The 25,161-nt window shown below is 42.3% G+C and overlaps 8 protein-coding genes across 8 annotated transcripts; 4 read left to right on the top strand and 4 right to left on the bottom strand.

Moving 5' to 3' along the window:
* Window positions 1-248: 248 nt before the first annotated feature.
* Window positions 249-1,258, bottom strand: ASPWEDRAFT_173902 (translin family protein; the record flags this gene model as incomplete). Its single annotated transcript, XM_040831147.1, has 3 exons — window positions 249-876; window positions 955-972; window positions 1,041-1,258. The coding sequence occupies 3 exons, from the start codon at window positions 1,256-1,258 to the stop codon at window positions 249-251; spliced, it is 864 nt and encodes a 287-aa protein (XP_040688163.1).
* A 328-nt stretch (window positions 1,259-1,586) lies between these two features.
* ASPWEDRAFT_29628 (Hsp20/alpha crystallin family protein) lies at window positions 1,587-2,140 on the bottom strand (the record flags this gene model as incomplete). The annotated part of the gene is made up of 2 exons (XM_040833309.1): window positions 1,587-1,593; window positions 1,737-2,140. The coding sequence occupies 2 exons, from the start codon at window positions 2,138-2,140 to the stop codon at window positions 1,587-1,589; spliced, it is 411 nt and encodes a 136-aa protein (XP_040688164.1).
* Window positions 2,141-2,586: 446 nt separating this feature from the next.
* ASPWEDRAFT_112507 (beta-mannosidase) lies at window positions 2,587-5,387 on the bottom strand (the record flags this gene model as incomplete). Its single annotated transcript, XM_040828332.1, has 5 exons — window positions 2,587-3,369; window positions 3,431-3,666; window positions 3,720-4,150; window positions 4,211-5,164; window positions 5,254-5,387. 5 exons carry the CDS (start codon window positions 5,385-5,387, stop codon window positions 2,587-2,589), a joined length of 2,538 nt encoding a protein of 845 aa, XP_040688165.1.
* A 2,614-nt stretch (window positions 5,388-8,001) lies between these two features.
* On the top strand, window positions 8,002-10,427 carry ASPWEDRAFT_112940 (putative C6 transcription factor; the record flags this gene model as incomplete). The annotated part of the gene is made up of 3 exons (XM_040828368.1): window positions 8,002-8,210; window positions 8,264-9,371; window positions 9,429-10,427. The coding sequence occupies 3 exons, from the start codon at window positions 8,002-8,004 to the stop codon at window positions 10,425-10,427; spliced, it is 2,316 nt and encodes a 771-aa protein (XP_040688166.1).
* A 783-nt stretch (window positions 10,428-11,210) lies between these two features.
* Window positions 11,211-13,333, top strand: ASPWEDRAFT_52705 (uncharacterized protein; the record flags this gene model as incomplete). Its single annotated transcript, XM_040837780.1, has 3 exons — window positions 11,211-11,424; window positions 11,811-13,175; window positions 13,314-13,333. The coding sequence occupies 3 exons, from the start codon at window positions 11,211-11,213 to the stop codon at window positions 13,331-13,333; spliced, it is 1,599 nt and encodes a 532-aa protein (XP_040688167.1).
* Window positions 13,334-14,084: 751 nt separating this feature from the next.
* ASPWEDRAFT_60859 (uncharacterized protein) lies at window positions 14,085-15,765 on the top strand (the record flags this gene model as incomplete). Its single annotated transcript, XM_040838539.1, has 7 exons — window positions 14,085-14,112; window positions 14,281-14,500; window positions 14,547-14,893; window positions 14,946-15,033; window positions 15,092-15,257; window positions 15,312-15,483; window positions 15,538-15,765. 7 exons carry the CDS (start codon window positions 14,085-14,087, stop codon window positions 15,657-15,659), a joined length of 1,143 nt encoding a protein of 380 aa, XP_040688168.1. The 3' UTR covers window positions 15,660-15,765.
* Window positions 15,766-20,930: 5,165 nt separating this feature from the next.
* Window positions 20,931-22,968, bottom strand: ASPWEDRAFT_70175 (uncharacterized protein; the record flags this gene model as incomplete). The annotated part of the gene is made up of 10 exons (XM_040839106.1): window positions 22,931-22,968; window positions 22,798-22,875; window positions 22,707-22,736; window positions 22,432-22,506; window positions 22,006-22,033; window positions 21,902-21,911; window positions 21,702-21,821; window positions 21,352-21,425; window positions 21,119-21,126; window positions 20,931-20,981 (listed from the first exon to the last, which is right to left on the bottom strand). Exons 2-10 carry the CDS (start codon window positions 22,864-22,866, stop codon window positions 20,931-20,933), a joined length of 465 nt encoding a protein of 154 aa, XP_040688169.1. The 5' UTR covers window positions 22,867-22,875; window positions 22,931-22,968.
* A 547-nt stretch (window positions 22,969-23,515) lies between these two features.
* ASPWEDRAFT_113709 (glycosylphosphatidylinositol-alpha 1,4 mannosyltransferase I) lies at window positions 23,516-24,910 on the top strand (the record flags this gene model as incomplete). Its single annotated transcript, XM_040828427.1, has 3 exons — window positions 23,516-24,502; window positions 24,575-24,682; window positions 24,734-24,910. The coding sequence occupies 3 exons, from the start codon at window positions 23,516-23,518 to the stop codon at window positions 24,908-24,910; spliced, it is 1,272 nt and encodes a 423-aa protein (XP_040688170.1).
* Window positions 24,911-25,161: the final 251 nt, after the last annotated feature.

Raw genomic sequence — 25,161 nt, forward strand, 5'->3', positions numbered from 1 at the left:
GAATTGGTTATCAATGTCATTCATTGTGTTTATACTTCATTCCAATCGAATGTTTCGTCATATTTTTAAAGCACGGGTGATGTAGCATACCATCCAGATACATCGATTATCCAGTATTTTATGCCATATGCTAAACGTAGCCCAACTCATTTCAAGTTCATTCAAAGCAAATGACAGTTCAGACACGCCATAACTCCCATCCCCAAATGCTCATACACTGCGATTCGTAATCCCTGAAAATAACTCCTTCAGTATATTTCCACATCAGCCGGCGCAGAAAGGTCAGGCATCCACCCAGACGGCCGCTCACTCCCACGGACCAAAATGCCATATGCAGCGCGTTCCACCTTCTCAACGCTGTTCTGCATGACATCCACCTTCTTGGACATATCCTTAAACATGGCATGTCGACGAGGGACAGTCAACGACTCAAATGACGATCGCATCCCGCGAAGATCCACAACAATTCCGGCCTGAGACGACGGAAGTTTCGGGAGATTATGACCACCCGCCTGGTCTGTGTCCGTATCCTTCGCCTGACCACCCGCCGATAAGGATGTAATCGCGAAACGCATCATCTCGCCTGTCAAATCGAACAGCCCCATGACATAATCCTCTTCAGTGACGAGGAGTCCCTGCGGCAAATGGGCCCTGACTTCATCGAGAGTTATGAGGGTTTGATTTTCTAGGTAGTGGTGGAAGGAGAGAGCTTCGATGAATTCTTGGATTGCGCCGCTGATTTGGCGCTGGTATCGCCAGCTGTTTATGCCGGTGACGTCGGGGATGACGTTGCGGAAGAGGGTGAGGATTTGGTCGAAGCGGGTTTTCGTTTCTTTAGCGATGGAGGGAGGGATGGGCGTATTTATCGTTCGAACACTGTAGGGGTTTTAACAAGTCAGTTAATCGACTTTCTTTCGTTTAGGAATCGCGGTACATGGAAGGAGTCTGTCTGACCGTTGTAACGAGAAGATGCTAAAAGAAAAATAGACATGTTAGCATTAAAAACCAGCCAGCAATAGTGTATCAAGAAAGATACGAACATCTTCTTGCTCATAGCAGTAATATCTCTGCTTGTCTTGATAACTCTCTCACGTCGATCATGGTGCTGATCGAGCTCATCGCGGAAGGTCTCAAAAATCGAAAGAGTAGAGACGGATGGCTCATCCACGCCTGCTCCCTCCATTGTTGCGGATTTCTGTGTGTTGTTGTTCTGATCGCAGACAGCTTTACCTTCCCAGGATCGTTTGGTTCCTGCCATGAGTTGAGGTCGAGGGGTTTCTTTTGTGTTGGAATGGAGAGCGAAGCAGTCGGCGTGACGGTTCATTCACCAAAGTTGAGCTGCGGGGCTTAACCAGATTGGGGTGATTGTTATCTGATAAGATGTCATCTATACAGCGCACGATGCTGCAACACTTTCGCAATTTTTTACGATTGTTTTCTTGAAGCAGACTGGAAAATCCATACGGTTTATTGTTGATATACTTTCGGGGAATTTGGTTGTTAAATTGAGCTTGCTCATGACTACGTAAATCCAGCTGACGACATCATCTCGGAATATATATCCAGCCTGAAAAATGACTTATAGCTTACGATCTACCGAATAAGTATAATGTGAGCGACAAATGTCACTGTATATTGAACTGATAGACAGTACTATGATCAAGCACAATAGTACAAAGTATATCTAGTCGACTGCAATCCGTCTAGAAGTCGGCGTTGTTCCCTTCGGAACATACACACTCAGAATCCCATGCTTCAAACTCGCCTTGACCCGATCCTGGTCAGTCCGAACAGGGAAGCTGAATGTCCGACTAAAGTGTCCAATTGATCTCTCCGTACTCCAATACCTGCCTTTTGCCAGCGGCCCTTCGCCCTCTTTGGGAGCATATTCGCGTTGGGTGGCCCCCTTCACTACAAGCGTATGCGGGTCTGTAAACTCCAGGTCGATGTCTTTCTGTTCGATACCAGGGAGCTCGCCATCGAGGAAGTAGGCATCGTTGGTCTCGCGGATGTCAAAGCGTGGATGGAAGGAACGGGCAGTTAGTCCCGAATTCTTGGTTGTTATATGGTCGTTATAGTCGTCCAGGAGGTGGAACAGGGACGACAGTTCGTTTCCAGAAAAGGCACGTGTGGCTGACATTGTTCTTATAGGAGTGTAAGGTTTGAAAATGCTTTTGTAAGATTTTGGAGAAGGTCGAGTGGGCTGAAGTCGATATGCGGGTTTGATATAAGATAGGAGAGTCTGGGGCTTTCGGGAAATCATGAAGACACAAATGAGGACCTCACAGTTTGTCGAGAACAGATGGAATGAGTACAGGAAAGTGCTCTTTATAATTGTGCTCTCTGAATATGTTAGCAGCGTCATGTAATGATGATATGGATATGAACTCATCGGAAAATGAACGCAGCGGCAACTAAGGTAACAAAAACTTCATAATTTGGTGGCGTACTAGTTTCACCAAGGTAAATAAACTGTTTAAAATGAAAGGAGGCTAAACAGTAGTAATTGGATCTGGAATTGAACCTAATTTAACAACCAAGACGAAAGTTCTCTTGAAATAAAAAAGAACCAGAATGGACGGCCGCCTATTGGCCAAGGAATTTATATCTCAATGGTGCATCGTCCGGATTCAGCCCTGTTATATCAACAGTCTGATCGTCCCCAGGAACAAGATCGATGGCGCTATCACTGAGTCTGACTCCATCCCTCTCCTCGAAAACTAAGCACTTCACCGGCTTTTTCGTGCTTATAACAAGTGTTTGCTTTGTAGAAGACTCAGACACTTTCTTGACATCAAGTCCTCGGTCTGAAAACTCAAGATACTTGAATGGTTGGGGCCAGTCTACGTCGCGAGCGACTAGGCGACCATCAACCCACAGCCTTGCAGCTAGCACATGGGGCTCTGGCTCAGCAGCATGATCAATGATGCCATCCACAATGACATCTGTTGTACCATTAGGCAGAAGGCGGATATTCTCCCGTACAATTGGCTCGCGGATTTCTAGTCCGGTATTGATAGAAATGAATCGCAGCTCTATCTTGCCACTGACATGATTTTGAAGGCTGCTGGCAATCCAGAGTTCATATTTGCTTGTTTTAGGAGGCTGTGCGTGAGTGACACTCCAGTCATGATGTTCTCTGCGCACTCCCACTGCAATTGGATTAAGCACTCGTGCGACTGCGTAGTACGCTGGCTTAGGCCGCAGAAAATAATCGACAATGGCCCAGGAGATGGTGGGCCAGCAGTCGTTTATCTGCCAGAGAAGAGCACCACCACAGTGTCTCTCATCACCCCATTGGCGACGCCACCCACGGTATCCAAACATCATTGCTTCGGCTTGGATGAGTTGGGTGAGATATATATATGTCTATCAAGCCCTCAGTTAGATAAAAAGGTAGATGGAATGATGATAAAGAGCATAAACATACGTCAAGGTCTGTAGCAGTCCTGACATTTTCCACAAGATAAGTAGCGATTCTTCGCTCATGGCCGTCGGCCTTGTTGTGGAAATCAAGGACGTGTGATTGAGGATATTTATCGGCCTCGTTTTCGACAAAGTATTCAATTGTTGGCAAGTGAGGGAATGCTTCCATGCCAAATTCACTATTAAATCGACCGCCAAGTGTATCGAAGATTTGGTATTTTTCTTGCGTTCCATGCCATACTATTTGGTATAATTAGCAAGAAAGATGCAGAATGTGTATTTCAGTATCTTACCATTCCATTGATGCAAATCACCAACCGTGGGATCAGATGTCCACTTTCCGTCGCCCCAGGGACTGCCAGGATGATAGAAGGTTTGGGGACAGAGCTCCTGAACTACAGATGGCAATAGTTCCTCGTATATGTAACGAGCGGGGAAGTCTGTTTTCAGCCAATTTTCGGGGTTTTTGTCTTTGTAGTCGTAGAAAAGGCCCGCCTGTTCCTGAACCTGATAGTCTTCGTTGTTGCCGACATATATCACAATCGATGGGTGGTGACGCAATCTGCGCACATTGTAGGTTGCCTCTTCTTGAATTGATTCAAGTAGCTTAGGCCATGCTGGATAGTTTCCACAACCAAACATGAAGTCTTGCCACACCATGATCCCGAATTCATCACATGCTTCATAGAAATGATCGTCTTCGTATATCCCACCACCCCAAACCCTGAACGTACAGTCGTTAGTCATTAGCAGTTATGAGACAAGAGGTTCTGGAAAAACATACCTGACCATGACCTGACGACCAGCGACCATCAACTGAACCCACTTCCGATATCTATCGCGCGTTATGCTTGGTAGAAGGCTATCACTAGGAATCCAGCAAGATCCACCACAAAAGATGTCGAATCCATTGATGCGGAAAAAGAAGGATTTGCCGTGTTTATCATGCTGTTGAATGACCTCCGCCGTACGAATCCCAAATTTCTTTGAAATTCGATGGAATTCGTCTTGTCCGTTGACGACGGACACAGTAATTTCATAAAGGGTTTGGTCACCATAGCCATTGGGCCACCAGAGAGATGGCTTTTCCAAATGGAGAGTTGCTTTAGCAAAGCTGTTATCAGTTACAGTAACTTTCTGCTGCGCGACCTCTTTTCCGTGAAGACGCAGAGTAAAGTTTGCTTCATATGGACCGGAAGAAATTGTTTCCAATTCAGCAAAAGCAGAGATATCAGCTGCCTGATGATTTGAAGAGAGCTGGATTTCTGTCCAGAGATCTGAAACTCTTGCGGAATAGACCTCCAATCGCACATCTCGCCAGATGCCTGCTGTCATGAGGACAGGCCCCCAGTCCCAGCCCCAATGATACTGAGCCTTTCTCACACTCATTCTGGCTGGATCTCCGTTGAACGAAGCCCAATTATGCTTGGTATCCTGCTCACGAAGCTTCTGAGCCCGAAGCATCGCACAGTCGAAGTCGATTTCTAGAACATGCTGGCCCTCAGCTTCCAGAGCCTTGGTCACATCCACCCGATGGGCGAGAAACATGTTGTCACTCTCCAAGATTATATTCCCATCAAGTCTGACTTTTGCAAACGTATCCAGCCCATCGAATACCAGGAACACTGATGAGCCAGCTGGAACAGCTGGTTTCTGAAGAATGTTCCGATATGTCCATGATTTTTCGTTCACCCATCGAGCTTTCAATTCGTTGAAGCCAACAAATGGATCCTCCAATCTTTAATCCACGAAGAAAATATTAAGAGTTAGCATTGGTTTTCTCTGGAACCCCGTGACAGTGCGCAGCTCGATGAGACTCATACGTACTTGTTATTTGCCTTCAAATCCTGGTGAACAACAGAAGGAACGACGGGAACCGGCATCCATGCTTCCGTAGATTCATTTTCGCTATCTCTGAAGCTCCACCCCTTGGCCAGGGAATATTGTGAGAATTTTGCCATGGTTTACGTTTAAACTGGACAAGAAAGTCTTGATAAACAAACGTCACAGATCAGGAATTTGATGTTTCAAGGCTGAGGGCAAGGGCGAACAATGATGAATAAAAATCAGATCTGGGAAGAGGGCAATCCCTAGAAAAAGGATCTTCTTGTTCCAAATCTTTTGAACCATTTTTGGACCTTGCTGTCTGGATGCGGGGATGGAAGGTTGAAGATCGAGAGCTCCACGGAGGGGAGTCCGTCCCACGTGCGGGCATTACCTGTTTGGGTCGTGCCTGGCCGGACCTACCTCCGCGCCGAAGCCAGTTAGACTGTCAAGCATCACTCGAAGATTCATCTTCTCGTCTTGCAACCAGAGTCTGTTCTTTTCTCTGTCCTTGAACATCAGTCAGCAATAATATAACAGAGTTCAAGTTTATTGCAGTCTTTCGACTGAAATCCTCAATGGAAGCCTCGGTTCTCTCTGGTCTCCCTTTTGGGAATGGCAATTCTCCGTCCAGCTTTGTGGAACCATAACAGCTCCTCGCTGAACTGATGTACTCTGCCGTATAGAGGAGACTATGTTATCCAATGGCGTTTATTGTGTTGCAATCCTTATTATCTTTTCTGCCTTGCTCCTCTCTCAAAAATGTGTTCCGACTGATACCGGCCCAGAACTTGACAAGACTTCAAATGTGGGTTGAATTACCATCATCCATATCACCCGTTGATTGAGATTGAAAAAGCCATTTGTGTACGGTTGAATTATAAAGTGAACATTTGCCCTTGTGCTGGTAAGGGATTTCAAGGTATCTAGAATATTTCAGTGCCCCTCTTTTGCCGCCAATCCCTCCCCTGTCACAATATAAACCAACGCCCCGTTACAAGACACTAGAAATAATGGTCTGGCAATCTAACGGTTTTTTTCTACCAGAATCGGTAACCGAATCAGCCCCTTGTTGCATCATCAGCGTTTGCAATAAGAGGGATTAATAAATATTCGACCCTTCATCTTCCATGTCCGGCTAAATAGTCATATCATATTGCGGATACACAGGCAAACATGTGAAGAAAAAATACATTGCAACTCTTGGCAGCCGAGTATTCTAAGTGATCGCTACCTGAGATCATTCGACGATGAGATTGATTGCTGGCGGTTGACTGCTCTTGGCTACATCGGAGGTATTGCCTATTCATTCGCCCCTCAATACTTTTATGAGCACTCGGGATATCCCGAACTGCCAAGCTACTACAAATAGGCTGTTGACGTTCCCTCGAGAAGTACCAATGCATGATTGCCCCTTCAACTAGTGGTGATCTCCGATGGGGTACTCCGAAAACCTATTCAAACACGCACATCAAATACTGGGATTTCCTTTGAAACTGCCGAATAAGGAGTCCCTAACCGCTTTAGACCATTCTTAATATTCGGCTTTCGGGCAAAAGGATAATCTCAAAAAACCGGCTAGCCGCCGTCATCAGCCAACCTGGAATTTATCCAGGCCCTCACAAGCCCAACAAGGGTTGAATCCTACTGATACATCTTGGCCTGTATGGATTCTGATTCTCGGTCTCTCCAAGGCATATACTGGTCTGTGTCTACCAAAGCAAAGAAACTAGACCATATCGAAATTTACATAACAGGACGAGTCTCTTCGTGCGGCGTATATAGTAGCTGGCCTTATAGCTCTGTACTCCATTCTTAATTAAAGCCAGTTTTGGTCATAATTTAGTACCCAGCCTGGGCCGTATTATCAGATCGCCACGCATAAGTTAATGCGACACAGCATAATGTCACTCACAGTTTCTGACCCAACTCTCGGATGATACAGAAGCCCGCGCTGGCTTGAGTACAAGGCCCCTGCGTATCCAAACCGGGGTTTCTGGCAACTTTTAACTGATGTATGGTTTGCCGGCTCCTTTCTATAGGTGGAAAGTCCGGCGAGCCTGGATATCTCAGGGTCTTGATGCAACATAACAGTATGTTTGATGTGGATGGGAATATGACCCCCGCTGCGAGCGTCCTGTCAAATTAAAGCGCCTTCGTGACCCTGGCATAAGGCATGACAATAGGCACAAACACCTCAGATCACCCGCAAGCAGAAGGGCTGAAGGACAGAACAGCCGAAGTGTCTTACATGCCCCGGCAGCCGAGATGACAGGGTCTTCGCCCTGGAGAAAGCGATGCAGAGGCCTGAAAATGGTGGGTGATTCTTGCATGATTTAATTAAACTTGAAAATGCGGGGAACAAGTAGTGGAAGATCCTCAGGCACTCTTTTTGTTGACGCCCATTCAGAGTATTTCTTTGCAGGTCGTCATCGACAGTCTCTTTCGGCCTTTAAATGCCTTCTGCCCATCATCCAACATACCGTGTTCAAGATCGTATGATACCCTGATCAATGAGAATCCGAGAGGCAACATGATTCAGTGGCTTGCTGCATTTCTGTGCCGCGGTCTCCTTCTCTAAATTAATATCTCCAGTCATTCACCCCTGATGGTTCACTGAACCCTTCACGCTGTTCAATTACTCAACACACCTAAGTGGTCTTTTTGTTTGATTGAATACTACTATGCCATAGATTCGTTGTCTATGGTTGCATCGGATCCAAATTTAGTTCGTTGACCCTGTCACTTACGATGTTCCACACCTTCGAGGGTTTTGGGAACCCCGACACCCCGACCAACGAGCGCCAGCAATCTGTAAGCAGGCGCGTCACTACGCTTCGTGCCTGCACATCATGCCGCCAGCGCAAAATCAAGTGTGATGGCGACAAGCCATGCGAAGCGTGTCGATGGTATAAAAAGGCCGACCTTTGCCAGTATTCCGACCCTCGACCATCAAGAAGGTGTGTGCTCCTCCGTTGGTTGAGGTGTTTATGGATAAAGACTGAGTTAATAGACACGTGGAGAAACTGTCAAACAGTCTAGATGAATATCGAAGTGTACTTGAAAGGCTGTTCCCTGACATGCCCCCCGAATCGCTTATCCACTTGCCACGCGAAAACCTCCTGGAGCTAATAGGCAGAAACCTACCGCATCAACATTCGCAGACACACCATACATCATCACCATCCACATCTATATCAGTCGATGTTCACATATCACCCTTTCCTAACGAAGATGGCAACCTGGAGTCACTGCAGACTATGCCAGAGGAATTTACAGGTGATCAACGCCCAAGCAACGGTAATGTCGCCAATGGCGTATCAGACGACGTAAATGCGTTGTCACTATCGACTAGACAGCCCTCTTCGTACTTGGGAGTATCTTCCGTCCATGCAGTGCTCAAGGTAATCGCCTGGATTGCCCCAAACTCACTGTATTTCTTCTCGCGAATACCGGCTGTTGCTGGGAAACAGAATCATATCATGGATTTTCCTTTTCCAGAAAATACGATTTGGCAGAAACAAGGCTATGAAGAGGAACAAGGCAGTCCGCAGGTACATCGGAAAATAACTGATATGCAATCTATCGACGCCTATTTCACTCACATCCAACCATTTGTGCCAATGTTGGACGAGCAGTCCTTTCGACAGAGTTATATGTCTAAATCCAGAAAGGACAGCCGCTGGCTTGCACTGCTAAACACCGTTCTGGCACTAGGAAGCATCGTTGCGGGCACATCAGACGATACATCTCATCGGACCTACTTTCAGCGTGCCAAGAGCTACTTGGGACTCGACTCACTAGGATGCTCCGATCTAGAAACAGTACAAACTTTGGGGCTTATTGGGGGATATTACCTCCACTATATCAGCCAGCCAAACCTTGCGTACTCACTCATGGGTGCGGCATTGCGCATGGCTGCTGCTCTTGGGTTGCACAAGGAGTTCTCAAACAATCGTGACGTTCCAAGTAAACAGAAGATAGCATCAATGGACCTAAAACGAAGAGTGTGGTGGTCCTTGTTTTGCATGGACACATGGGGGAGTATGACATTGGGACGACCGAGCATGGGCCGAGTTGGGCATGCCATCACAGTCCAGCTACCACATTATAGGGATGCAGTAAGTACCATGCCTCCGGATTGGGGTTTTTCATTTTTGTCTGACAGACCTTGCTAGGGAAATATACTCGGGATTCTGCCTCTGATCGAAAACATCCGCTTCTGCAAGATCGCAACACAAATTCAAGAAGTCTTGGCAGTGGCGCCATTAGTGAAACACGTTGAGATCTCCCACTTCGATAACCAGCTTTTGGAGTGGTACGATGATCTCCCGTCCGTTCTCAAAGACCACGAGCCATGCTCTGAGTCTATATTGATGACGAGAACTGTCATGCGGTGGCGCTACTTCAACCTACGCATGCTCCTCTACCGCCCGACACTTCTAAACTATGCCATGCGTCGGGTGCCATATATTGCCTTGAGGGCCGAGGAGCGCATGGCAATCGAAAGGTGTAGAGAAATCGCCGAGGTAGCGATTCAGGATATTTGTGCCACCGCCACACAGAGCCAGATGTCAGGATGGAATGCCGTCTGGTTTATATTCCAGGCCGCAATGGTTCCACTTTTAGGACTGTTCCTCAGTGATGACACCGTTGCAGATCCCAGGGCTACTATTGAAGGGTGCCAGGCGCAGGTTGACATGGCTATGCTTGTCCTGGCACGTATGCAGACCTGGAGCCCGACAGCCAAGCGAACATTAGATGCTGTGGCCAGATTATTTGAAGCGAGCAAGCGAGGTCCAGACATAAGTGAAGAGACCGACAGCACGAGCACTGGTAGCTATACCGCAGCCCACGAAAATTATTTTCATACGATCACCCCTCCAATTGTTCCATCTCAACCAGACGCCGGGAGAATAATGATCGCAGAAGACGGTGGTTTGCCCGACGCTTTGGTGTCTCAGTTCATCGACAACTCTGTGAGTCAGGACCTTTGGGATTATCTCAGCTGGAGCGACCGTAGTATGTGGCCTGCTCTGTCGGATTCTGAAAATACGAATGACTCGATCTTTTTGGGCCACAGTGACAAGGATAAAAATGGGAACAACAACTCGTCCTTTTTGAACAGCATTGCAGATACTGCATATCTTGTAAATATGTCAACATCTTCTTACTGAACTATCAAGCGGCAGTGGACACTGGACATCTTCATTACGCAACCAGGAGGCTTGGGTATCCGCATGGTTTCTCTACATTTTACTGAATTTCCCTATCATGACGATGATTGTTAAGTTTTTACTGGGAGGAAAACTTTATATTCAACGTCATACTTTATATTGCACAACACATTGTGGGATTATATCCAATCAATGAATATACATTGCATCTTCTTTCCTCTCCGAGGCAAGTGGATTCGACGGCTATCTTTATTTTCGGCTCTTCAGCAAATCAAGAAGTCGAGGAATGGTTGTAATCTGTCGAGCTGGTGACAAGAATGATATAAACTAGGCATAAAGGGTAAAGTGTCTGGAGAACCGTTTAGGAGGGCTGTGACTTCCCGGCTTGGCCTTTATTAAATGGAGACAATACTCTTGTAGGATGTCATGTAGCCAGAAATTGAGACTGGAGCTATTCAACCCCAATCTAACAACTGGTTTTGATGGATGTGATGTTCGTAACTCCGCGGTTGATCTCGGGGAGTCATGACCGTAACCCCGAGATGGAGATAGATAAAACCGGCTTGTGCTCGTTGTCTGTTTATCAGATCAGCCATCCTGAGATGTCGGTCTGAAAGACACAAAATTATTAAAAATCATTGCTCACTTCCCTTATCGATCGTTTAATCTCAGTTCGATGGAGAAAAGAAGTATGCAACTCCGAGACTTGGAAGAATCCACTACGATCAGCTCGTGCCCTCTTGACGACCATCATGACGACGACAATGCAAGTGAATGTGGAAAATGATCGTGACTCATCATATATTTCTTTTTCTCTCTTCCCCCTCTATCTTACTCTTCTCTTTCTTCTCTCTGTGTGGCTGTGGGAGTGTCGGCATTGTCTCCGAACGTGTGACCAGGTCGCATAACAGAGCGATCAATGCTCAAGCACATCAAGCATCAAGCAAGGAGCATCACCATCATGCTGATGCCCTTTTCTGGTGTCAGGATCTTCATTGTCGGCTCTGATATCTCAGAGAAACCTCCTCCTGTCTGGCAATTCAGATCCTGACGCGACCACGAGATCTCGTCTAGCAATCTTGCCAACAGGGAGTCGACTGAAAGGCTACGCTGATAGGAACTGTGAATAGGTTAAGTATGACTATCGCCATGGTTTTTTTTTTTTTTTTCTTTCTCTCTATTTTTACCTGATCTGACTGTTGACGCAGCACACCATGGCCCTACTAAACCATCCAGCATCGACGTTCCCCTCGTACCAGACCTTTACCAGCACTTCAAATACTTCCAGTGGCGATATTCATCCAACCCTTTCAAATAAGAATTCAGCGTCCAAGTTATCCGAACAAATAGCCCCTATTACATCGTACCCAACTCAAATAGAAGACGTGGGAACCGTGGGATGGGATGGCGATTTGGATCCGGAAAACCCTCACAACTGGTCGTTGCCAACAAAGCTTACCTGCACGGCACAGGCATGTGCCATGGTCTTCGTGGTAGCTCTCTCTTCAAGCATATTTGGTCCATCTGCCCATGTCACCGCACAGCAATTTGGGGTCGCTGATGATACCATGCATCTTGGGGTTGCACTCTTCGTCGCCGGGTTTGCCGTGGGACCGCTCTTCTTCGCCCCTTTATCTGAGGTAGTTGGACATATGATTCCGCTGTGCGTTGGGCTCGCTGGAGTAGCGATCTTTCAGATCCCTTTTGCGCTCGCAGAAGATGTCAAAACAATGTTGATATCTCGCTTTCTCTGCGGCGTTATTGGCAGCGGCGCCATGGCTGTCGGGTCCGGCATGCTCGCTGAGCTCTGGGGACCGGCCACACGGGCAGTCGCTATCGGACTGTCCGGCATGTTCATGAATATAGGCAGCACTATCGGCCCGATTGCGGGTGTATACATCCTAGAACGATATGGCTGGAGATGGACCGGCTGGGCGACTCTTCTTGTCTGCATCGTGGTCGGATTCAGTGCCATTTTCAACCTACGAGAAACATCCTCAAAGAAAATCCTGATTCAGAAAGCCCGGCGACTACGTAGAGAGACAGGCAATGAATCGATGCATACGAATTCAGAGAAAGCAGGCCTGAGCTTCCAACTGTTAATGAGAAAGCACTTGACACAGCCTCCCCGCATCTTCATGATGGAGCCGATTCTCATCATTCTCACAATCTATCTGATTCTGGTCTACGGGACTCTCTATCTTTCATACCAAATGTTCTCGTTTGCCTTTCTGAAACGGGGCTGGCCACACACCACAGCCAGCCTTCCATTCCTGGCTGTCGCTCTTGGTTTGATCACCGCGTGGATAATCTTTTCAGTCTTCACCATGACCTGGTATCAAAGTCGCTTCAAGCAAAGAGGCACTGTATTACCCGAAGATCGCCTCCCAACAATGATCCTCGGCGCCGTAATCCTCCCCCCTGCCTTGACATGGTTTGGCTGGTCCATGCGAACCAACGCAGCTCCCCAGATCCTGGCCTGCTTCTTTATCGGAATGGCTCTCCAACTCATATTCATGAGTGGTATCGTATACATTGTTGATGTCTATATCGCCTGTTCCAACTCGGCCATCTCCATCCACGTCGTTGTGCGAAGTATTGTCTCCGCCACCTTTCCATTATGGGCTGGGCCCATGTATGAGAATTTGGGGATTGAATGGTCTTCGACGGTATTGGCAGGTTTCTCTGCCATTATGCTGGCATCGCCGATTTTGTTCAGCGTCTATGGTGCTAAGATTCGGAGTTGGAGTAGGTTTTCGATCTAGATATGTCGCCATTCTTATCTTTCATTCTCGCCTTCCTTCTTCTTCGCAATTTAATTTTCTATCAACTATTTGAGTGTTTCCTCAATAAGAAACGAGTTATAAGTCTGATGGAGTTCGGTAGAGTACCTAGACAAGCAATAAGACCTATTGGAGACATATTAGACCAGTTAGAAGAGACGAAACCCTTTAATCCATGTATGCTATTGTGTATCATAACTGCAAGACTCGACTTAAAGCTATTACGCTTTCTTTTACCCCGCTAAGCCCTTACCTTATCGCTATCGCATCCTATCGTTCACCTCAGGCCAGTCTTCATCTCCACCAGACGAACCCCCCTCCTCTCAAGCCCTCAGCACAGCACAAACGACAACATGGAATCAACGTCCAGGGAGCCGGGGATACATCAATAGCTTCCACTCGCAAAGGAATCCCGCCCCAGGTCAGCCAGTAAGCAATGGCCTTATCGCGCAAACGTGCTGTAGCCGTGTGCCAATTTTGCAGGATGCGCAAAATCAAGTGCAACAATGCAAGGCCTACATGTGCATCATGCAGTTCAGCCAATGCCCGCTGTGTATAGGATGATTTGAAAGATATCTTCACGTAAGTTAAGACCAGACTCCATCTCAGATTGAGTATGGGGTTATAGCTGATTTCCGGTAGTCTTGATCGGGCGAGTTTGATGATCATTGATCGTTTGGTTACCATCATGAAGAGGCTTGTCAGGCGCAGACTATGTTGCCTTCCCAGGACAGAGTTGTGCCTCTTGAATCCTCGTTCATGTCAGAGCAACTTCCCACCGAAAGGCGCAATGTCGCGGGGAGCAGCGCTCTATCCGACGAGGAACCAGACCACATATAGATTAGGTCTATCGATACTTGCACTCAATTACCAAATGGAATGTCGCCGGCTTCTGGCGCATTGTACGTGGTTTAGACATTTCGGGAAATAATAGTGCCACTCCGGCTTGCTTCTAAACACCGACAATGCCATCCACAAGCCTGCCTTCCTCCCTCACGATACTCGTCTCCCTATTCCTCGTCTTTCACTTCTTTCTTGGTCCTCAGTGTTTATTTACCGGCCATCCTTAGTCAAATTTACGCGGGCTTCCTTATATATTTCTAATATCGGACCATCTTCGCGTGCCTTCTCTTCGATTTCTATACAAGAGGAAAATCGCAGTCCATGCTACGATTCTAAAAAATATTATCCTGCCCGTATTGGAGAGAGAATCTCCGGGAGATATCATCTCGTTTCCAAGCTTGGATGGGGCGCGAATTCTACAGTCTGGCTGGCAAAAGACGTGAATCGGTCAGTTGGGTCAATTCCCTCGAGAACGTGTAATAACGTCGCTCAGCTGGTTTTGGCAGTCAAACAAATATGTGACACTCAAGATTACAAACTCTGGCAAGGATGGGCAGAGGTCTGCTGAAGAAGAGGTTGAGATATCTAAGCGCATCTCTCAACGGTCGAACAATCATGAAGGCCGAGCATACATTCGGCTGGTAAAAGACTCGTTTACCATCCAAGGACCGCGGGGCGAACACGTTTGTTTAGTGTTTGAACCGTTAAGGGAGCCTCTTTGGCTTCTAGGCAAGCATCTAGGCTGTGTTGACGTTCCCCCTGCCGTACTCAAGGCCTTTTTGAGGCTATTGCTGCAAGGTCTTGATTTCCTTCATTCCGAGTATCATGTAATCCATACGGGTGAGCCTCCATTCTCTTATCAGCGGTAATCCTTTTCTGACAGAAGCGAAAGACCTCAAATCAGATAACTTCCTTGTAGGATTCGAAGACTCTACTGTTCTTGAGAACTATGTCCGGCAGCAGGAAAGTGATCCCGCACCGTACAAGTTCAATGAAAATCACCCTATTCCAGTCACGGCCTGATTTTGGCCAACTGAGGAAAGGGCTAGGAATGGTCCAGATTAGCGACTTCAGTGCTGCTGTCTTTGGTGATGTTGCTACTCCGCATAATCATGATCTACAGCCTCGACAATTCTGTGTACCAGAGGTACTTCTGAAGGCAACATGGTCGTATAGTGCCGATATATGGAACCTGGGTACCGCGGTAAGGACCCATGAAGACGTCATCACCTATACAATACACTAAATATTCGTACAGCTATGGGAGCTTCTTGCAGATGCTACTCTTTTTGATGGGATAGACCCTACGACTAATCAATATTCTCGAGCAGCGCATTTGGCTCAGATGATACGGCTCATTGGCCCACCGCCTCTTCACGTATTAGAGAAATCAGATGAAAAGATGCACTTTGAACTGTTCTCGAGCCAAGGTATGACTTATTTTCGCTATTTCACTCCAAATAGTTATATAGCTATTCTTCTAGGGGAATTCATACACCCACACCTTATCCCGTCAGAGGAGTTCAATCTTTCCAGTCGTACACCGTTTCTACATGGGAAGGATAAACGACTATTTCTTAGCTTTGCCAGGAGAATGCTTCAGTGAGATCCAGAGCGACGGTCAACAGCAAAGGAACTCTACAACGATCCTTGGCTGAGGTTTAATCCCTAATGACAGTTACTGCAGACGATTTATGCTCTATAGATGCGATACCTTCGAGTTGCAAGCGTAGAATTTAGTCATTTGGTCTCAACTCTTCGGGTTTTAATTCCCCTCTCATATGATGGCTACATAGGATTCAGAATTTCACGGTTTTCAATCAATATCAAAAGTAGAACAGACAACAGAACCTGTTCAAAATATAGTGCATCCAACAGACCGCAGCTAAGGTAGACCACGCTAATTAGCCGACGTGACCACACGTGATTTTACACGTGACTTCAGCAATTTCTCACTTGACCAGGACCTGCAGATGTCAAAAATATAAATACCTACACTAGTCCTATAAATACACATCATATTCTTTAACTCTCTAATCACACCCTTAATCTTGACTAGTCACAGACCCACTTTACCAGTTAGGAACTAGCTAGACACTTTATTAATATAGCTAAACTGCAACCAAGATTAGTTATAGATAATAATCTTAAAGATAACCCTAATATAAGAGAATTAACTAATACTACTACTAATTACTAACTAGTTATATAGAGAGAGATTAAAACTCCTCTTACAAGCTATGCTAGGTTAGGTCTAAAGACTATTTAGTTTCTCTATAAAAATAGTTTACTAGAATATCTAGAATCATATTATATAGGAGTTACATATATTCTACTAGCAGGGATATATAATGGGGGATATATAGGTAAAATTATAGACTAGGTAAGTCTAACTTATACTAGTAGCAGACTAGTACCTGACTGGTTATAGATATAATATACTGCATAGAAATAATATAGTCTAAAAGATACCTTTTACCTATATCTTAACTAAAAATATATACAGTGGAAATGGCAATGTAATGGGATTAAGAAATATAAATTTCTTACCCCTATATTAGCTAATCTCTTCTATATAAAGGTTGAAGAAGCTATATAGGTAGAGATTAAAGAGATACAGCAGTAAATTCCTTAAAGTAAAATAGATCAGAAAAAGTAAAGGGCTTAGTCATTAGTACTAATCTACTACTAGTTCTATACTAGTTACTAACTATGAAAGATATTACTATGGTACATATGAAGTATTTAAGTATAGTATAGCCTGCCATGAAGGTGTATAATTAGAGACATGCCAGCCTATAATATAATAGTCCCTAAACTAAGTAAGTAAAAAAAATAAAGAGGTAATAATTAGTTACTAACTAGTTAATAGATAATTCTAGGTATTATTAATTAGTGGGTTAAATGCTTAAATAAAGTAATTAAGCCTTATAAAAAGCACTTTTATAAATTACTTCTCCTAAAATAAGATACTATGGATCTCTATCTTCTTTCTTAGATCTTTTATTAATATACTGTGCCAGTTCCTAAACCTTATAGAATTATTAAGTTAATAAAGATATAATATCAAAAGTGTGGTAAGTATAGAAAATGTTTTATTATAATTAGTTATATACTAGTCACTAATAAGTTAAAGAAAGGGATCACCCTATAGGTAGTAGGAAACTTCAGATCTAGGGCTGTAGAGTAGAATTTAATATTCTAGTTTCTAAGGATCTTAAAGTATATCTATATATCCTTTTTACCTCCTTAGGTACTTATACTCATCCACCCCTACTACTATATAAAACACCACCAGAGATATAGGATGGGATTATAAAGCTTATCTAAAGACTAAATAACCCTAAGCTAGTTTAGAGTAAGTTATATCTTACTATTACTAGTCCCCTACTAGTTACTGACTAGTCACTTACTTAATAGGCTTATTTCTAAAGAGTTTATAAGTTAAGTAGTTCTGTCAGCAGTATAATATAAATATACTCCCTAAACTATATCTAAGCTTTTCTAATCTAGATCAGATTAGGGCTCTTATTTAAAAGTAATAGATGCTATTCTTTATAGAGGGCTAGGATATTAATAGGCTTAAATATAAGCTATACAGGTTACTAGAGATTAGGGTAGGTTTATATCCTATAAGTACTTAACTAGTTAAAGCTAATATTATAAAGGACTATATCTAATATCTCTCTTATAGAGGTAATAGAATAATAATACTATATGCCCACCCAGACCAGCTAAAGGTAATGATAAAGCTAAAATCATTTTAGATTAATATAGGATATAAGAGGGTTTATATAAGTGGTCTAAAAGAGATTATCTTTACAGCCTTTATTAAGGAAAATGATCATAATAAATATAAGGAAAACAGACTAGTTTACTACTAGTTACTAACTAGTTACTAGTGGTTATATTAGCCCAGGCCTTTATAAATAGGGAAGATATAGAAGCTTATTAGGAGATATTTAAATAGCTCTTTAAGGCTGTAGAATAACATTCTAATATACTAAGGGAACAGCCTTATAATAGGTTTATGAAATTTAGTTATATACATAGTACAGGAATCTAAAGTCTAGTAATAGATATAGACCATGCCTAAATAAAAGGTATAATTCTATTTAATAACTAGCTGCCTACTAGTTATAAGTACTAATTAAAAACTACTTATATCTAGGACTTAGTAATGCTCTTGTTAAGCTTTATAAAGATTAGTATAATATATGGTTAGAACATAGGGATATACCTATTTAACAACCACTAAATAATAATGCTCCTTAAAGGTATTAAGAGTATCATATAAGTTAAATATTATGCCTCTGCTATATATATTTTTAAAGAACTATTAATAAGGCAGTTGGATCAGATTATTATTCACCTCTTTAGAAGGAGATAGCAGCCTTATTAGACTGCTAAACTTAAGAGTAATAGGATAACCTAATAGGGTATTTAAAAGGTATATCTACTAGTGTCTAACTAGTCACCTACTAGTCACTAACTAGCTATTTAAGGCCATGATAATATAATAGTTTAGAATTAGGCTCTTCAGAAGGATAAGGGCCTTATAAAGTCAGGCCTTACTAAGGCCTGGTTAAATATAAATCTATTATTTTAGGGTGAATCTAGGCATGAAATAAACCCCACTGAATAAACCCATTAAAAGGGCTATTTATAGGGGAAGTGGCTCTCTCTAATAAGGGCTGTATAATAGTAAGTAACTAATCTATAAAGAATATATTATAAGTGTTTAATTAGCTAACCTAAATAGTGGTTATTAAATAGATATATAGGATGTTAGGTAATATTTTGCTTAGGAGCTATATGGTATTAATCCTACTAGATAAGACTAAAGTAAGAGCTTAAGAGTATAGGACACTGTATAATAAAGTCATGAGTTAAAAATATATTACCTAACTAGTTACCTACTAGTAGGAGCTAATCTAATATTTTAAAGAGCTTAAGTAATCTAGGGAACTATTATCAGCAGGCTTAATACTACACTAATAAAGGATATAGACTCCAGAAACACTACAGCGCTCTAGATCTTAGTTATTAGGCTTAAGGTCTCTATAGGTCTAGAGAAGAGGCTAAAGTATCCTTATAGAAGGCTCTCTAAGGTAAGGTATTTCCACCACTAGTCTATGACTAGTTACTAACTAGTCATAGTCATGGCTATAGTCTTAGATAGTAGGCTGGTAAGAATTCTAGGGCATTAAGAACTGCTAAGATACTTTAGGAGGAAGAGCAAAATCTTTAAATATAATAGGAATATATAAGGTTAGAGTATTTTCAAGCAGAAACAGCTCTTATACTGAATTAATAGTAGAATAGGGATTAAGGTAATTAGATTAAAATATATACTTACTACTAGTAGCCAGCCAGTATATAATTCATCCATAGAATACTTATAAGGAGATTTTTAATAATATTATCCTATAACTAGTTATCTATACTAGTAAATAATACAAATATATAGAGAAGGGGTGACTTTATATAAACTAGGATATATTACTAAGCATTATATATAATATAGAAAAAAAATATAATAGTATACTAATAGGTAAGGAGCCTGTCTATAACCTTAATAGTTAAATATATAGTAGTAAAGAGTTTAAAATAAAAAAGATAAAATATATAAGAAGTACATATATATATATCTATTTATTATAAGTTACTTTCTTTAAAAGTTCCTTTCTAAAAGAAGACTACTATAGTTTATAAGCTCTCTAATATTTAAAATAAATTTACTAACTAGTCTTTAACTAGTTAATAAGTAGCTATTTTATTAGAATTTTATATTATCTTACAGTGTTACCAGGTTAAATAATATTAAATATAAAGGTAAGGATAAAATAGCTTTAAATAAAGAGATAAAGAGTGGTTAGTAATTAAAGCTAGTAAAATTTAAATATTACCCTACTAGGTGCCTACTAGCCATATACTAGCTATGTACTAGCTAGAGTAATAGGGATTCTAGATTAAGCTAAAGGCTAGATACCCTTTCTTAACTAAATACCCTATCTACTAAATCCTATCCTAAGTAGTAATACCTCTAAGGCATTACTATAAGAAGTCTAAATCACTTAAAAAGTTTAAAGACCTTATAGGTAACTAGGTACTTGCCATATACTATACTAGTTAGCTACTAGATATAATATTTCCTTTTTATAACTTACTCTTGCAGTTAGAACTGTAGGTATGATATAGTATAGTATATCTATATGCCTTTCTAAGCTTATGAACTTTCTTATTATTAATCTAAGAGATATTAGTAACTAGTAGGTAACTAGTAGATAACTAGTCATAGTCTTACCTTCTTATTATGCCTATAGGGAACAGTAAGCATTGGTATTAGCTTATAAATATTATTATTCTTAAATTAAGCGGAATCAAGATTAGTTAGGCTAGGATATATTAGTAATTTATAAGTACTAATTAAGTAGAAAACTTACTTCTTATTATCACCTATTAATCCATTATGCGTATTAGGGACATCTTTGTTCAGCACTTTAGTAGAACCAGTTAAGATATCACTGACTAGTTAGAAGATAAACCATACTTAAGATTACCAGCCTGCTGCTCATCATCTTCCTAATGAGTGCTGGCCTCTCTATGCATCTCCTTTAGATCCTCCCCTTATTCTATCTTAATATCTGCCACCTCATTTTCCCTAATAACTTATTAGTGACTAGTCTATAACTAGTTAGATAGAGGATGAACTATACTTTACTATTTTAACCTACTCCTAGCTTTTAGTACTAAGAGCTTCTGCCTCCTCTATAATACCTTGCTCTTTTATAAACTTATTAACTATATTATTAATAAGCTTATCCTTCTGTTGACCCTATTTATTCCTATAAGCTAGTTAGTAACTAGTTAGGTACTAGTAAGGTAGTAATTTATACTGAGAGATCTCTAGCTGGCCCTCATTATCCTTAGGAGGATTAGTAGTAAGCTCCTAGACTTTCTCTACAGTATTCTAAGTAGGCTTATTAAGAGCTAGAGGAGGATTAAGAGTTCTAACTAGTTAGTAACTAGTAGTAGACTAGTAGAGTATCTTACTATTCTTACCTCTAAGGCTAAAAGCTAGTAGTTCCCTTCTTCTACCTCTTCTAACTAGAACTACCCTCTCTAGTATTATCATCACTGCTATTACTGTTAAAGATAGGTTACCTAATAACTAGTTAGTAACTAGTTAAGGACTAATATAGGTTATCTAGAATTATACTAATACTTAGATTCCTCTTCTTTAAGGTCCTTAACTAGCTTAACTAGTGGTGTATCCCCCTTAGCCAGCCTCTTACCCTTAGCTAGTATTTTACCCTTAGATTTACTATGGCCAACCTCCTTCTTCCCTTTAGGCTTTGGATTTAGAGGGCTGTTAAATATATAGTTATAAATAAGTGAACTGTCTAACTAGTATATAACTAGTAGGGGCTTACTAAGTCTCTAAATCTTTCTAGTTATTATCTATCTTAGACTTAATAGTATAATACTTCTTTATAGCCCTAATACTATGGTGAAGATATTACTGCTTATATATAGGACCATAAACTTTTAGACTCTCTGGCAGTGACTTAGAGCTTGACTTTATTAAGTTAATACTAGTCCTAACTAGTTAGTAACTAGTTAGTATCTAGGTATAGACACTTACTCCTTAATCTCCTTATCCTTATCATTAATAAAGCTATTATTATTATTATAGTCATCTTCCTCCCTATTATCTGCCTGGTTAAGTATAAATGGGTTAGACCTATAGCCCTTATAATTTAAGCTAAATGTAGTATATATCTAGTCAGTAACTAGCCATCTACTAGTACCTAGGATAGTATACCCCTTAGACTTCTTAGATACCTTCTTACACCTATTATCTTCTATACTAGTTATAAACTAGTCAGCCTATTATCTAGTATTCTATATTTAATTAACTTACTGGGGTGCCTTCTAATCCTTCTTACTCTTCTTCTTACTAGAACTAGTAGGAAACTAGTTAGTATGTAGTTCTAGAAGTATTCTATTAATACTAACCTTTTTTCTACTCCAGCCACTTAAGTACTATTCTTCTTTATCCTCTTAGCTCTTTTTACTTTAAGATATTTTCTTAACTATTCTTTCCCTTTCTTATAACATATCTTTAAGTCTAGAACCTGTAATTAAGTATCTTTAATACTATAACTAGTTAGCAGCTAGTAGTAGAGCAGTAGAAGGCTTTATACTTAAGATTAGAATCTAACTCTTCTAAGTCTACTTCTACTTCCTCTTCTAAGTTAGAAATGTCAACCTTATTAAGTGCCCTAAAATTATTAGCTTTATTATTAAGACTAGTCACTGACTAGTTACTAACTAGTAATATACTGCTTTTTCATGCTCCTTTTCTTAGTTACCTTCTTCTCTTTAGTTATAGACTTATTACTGCTCTTACTGCTCTCTAGGTCTATAATACCCTTATAGAATCTTATCTAGAACTAGTTAGCTACTGGTTATCTACTATATTATATCCTATACTTAATGCTATATAAAGGTCCTTTCCTATCTAACCCCTACCCTTTATTACCTAAAACTGGATCTCCTTATACTAGCCTTTAATATACTTCTTTAAATTATTTATTAAAGAAAATTCTCTTATCCCTTAATTATAACTATCCCACCTATAGAATACCTCCCCTAGATAAATAATGTAGTACCTATCCTATATTTATATAGATTAGTTCACTACTAGTTAGGAACTAGTATATAATATAATTACTAACCTTCCTCTTCTTATAGTTAGGCAACTTTATGCCCTTCTCCTTAACATACCTAATATATACTTGAAACATGCTCTTTCCCTATAATAATCAGTATACTAGTCCTAGATTAGTTAAATACTACATAAATACTTACCTTACTTTAGATTGACATCCTGGGCGCTCCAATTGGTGTAGGTAGTGGGTATGTATATTATTTTAAAAGAGAGGGACTGACATGACCTAGTCATATCAGCTTTGTGAGCTCTAAGTCACATGATGGCCACGTCAGTATCCCAATTAGGCTAGCGTGGTCATGTTGGCTAATTAGCGTGGTCTACGTGAGCTGTCGTCACTCCATCCAATCTATGTGACACGTGACTTGGGCTAAGTCCCGATAGGGCTTAGTCGATGTCTCACGTGTTAATGCCTGAGGCAGTAACATAGACCCACATCACCGCCAAAAAGACAGCGAACGGCATGGATTGTTGATGTTCGGCTTCATCTCACGAATCCCGATGGATTGAGGGAATTGACATTCATTAAAAACAAAAATAAGAGAAACACTGTCAAACATGTTCTTCTGAACTTGTATTTGGTCTCTCCGATACATCAAATTGCTATTCCCTGGAACTGCAATCTGCGGTCTCCCGAATAGGGATTGACCCTGTTCATTAACTGGGAAGCCATTTATACATCACCCGACCAATTGAGCAAAGAAAGACATGATAAACTCGCCATCATGAAATCCCTATTTGAATCTCCGGCTCTCATATTCAGCGCCTCGGTGGTCCTGCGCGCCATCCTCCTCGTCTACGGCGCCTGGCAGGATGCCCACTCAGCCGTGAAATACACCGACATCGACTACATGGTGTTTACAGATGCATCTCGCTATGTCTCTCGCGGTGTCTCGCCATACGCGCGAGACACGTACCGATACACTCCTCTTCTGGCGTGGATGCTCCTCCCGACAACCTGGAACGGGTTCTTCGCTTTTGGAAAGGTGCTTTTCGCCCTTTCGGATGTCCTCGCTGGGTGGTTGATTGCGAAATCGCTCATGGCAAACTATGGCATGGATTCGTCCCGCGCGCTGAAATACGCCAGTGTGTGGTTGTTGAATCCGATGGTGGCTAATATTAGCACCCGCGGGAGCTCGGAGGGCCTGCTTTGTGTGTTGGTTGTTGCGTTGCTTTGGGCGGTGCTTAATCGGAAGGTCACGATGGCTGGGTTTATCTTGGGAGTTGGTGTGCATTTCAAGATTTATCCGTTCATCTACGGTCCGTCTATTATCTGGTGGTTGGATGCTGAGCGTGATGGGTCGAAGACGAAGACATCCACCAAGGACACCACCAAAAACACTTCTCTCCTATCTCAAATATCCGCCTTCATCACCCCCTCCCGAGTCCAGCTAACCCTCACTGCCCTCGCCACCTTCTCCGCCCTCAATATCTCAATGTACATCCTCTATGGCCTCCCCTTCGTCCACCACACCTACCTCCACCACCTCACCCGCATCGACCACCGCCACAACTTCTCCCCCTACCACACGCTTCTCTACCTCTCTGCCGCAGGAAACGTGCAGACCAGCTTCGAGTCGCTGGCGTTCATCCCCCAGCTGTTGTTGTCGGTGGTGCTGATCCCGTTGGTTCTGGCCAAGAAGAGTCTTCCCGGTGCGATGCTTGCGCAGACTTTTGCGTTTGTGAGTTTTAATAAGGTTTGTACGAGTCAGGTTAGTGTTTTTCCTCTTTCTTCTTGAATCTGGTGGGTGGGAATGAAGGGCTGATTGGTTTGGTTTGTGTAGTATTTCCTGTGGTATCTGGTTTTCCTGCCGTTTTATCTGCCCAATTCGTCGTTAATGAAGAGGCCTCGGCTTGGTATTTCGGCTGCTTTGTTGTGGGTTGTTTCGCAGGTATGTCATCTACATCTCCATGTCTAGAAGGTACAGAGCTAACAATCACAGGCACTCTGGCTCCAACAAGGTTTCAACCTCGAGTTCCTTGGACTGTCGAGCTTTATCCCGGGATTGATGTTTGCTGGATGGTTCTTCTTTGCTGTCAATGTGTGGATTCTGGGGATTATTGTTACTGATGTCGGAGGGGTGTCACGCCCTGCGGATGGGAAAGTCCACGCTGATTAAAGGGGGCTGGGCTGGCTGTAGACTATATAATATTTCCATCTAGACTGTTTGACAGTCAATCATTGAAAGCTTGGTAGATTTCATTATTTTGGTTGATTATCGTGATATGAAGTTCCGACCACCAAGTGATCCCGGTACTGGATCGTTGGTGTTCAGCTCAGCTAATTATAACGACCGATGTCTGGTATTCATACAGTGTAGATGAAACCAAGGCCGTATCCATCGTTCCGAAGAGAAAAGCTTAGGGACAT

Source organism: Aspergillus wentii, assembly GCF_001890725.1.
Source record: "Aspergillus wentii DTO 134E9 unplaced genomic scaffold ASPWEscaffold_5, whole genome shotgun sequence".
NCBI lineage: Eukaryota > Fungi > Ascomycota > Eurotiomycetes > Eurotiales > Aspergillaceae > Aspergillus > Aspergillus wentii.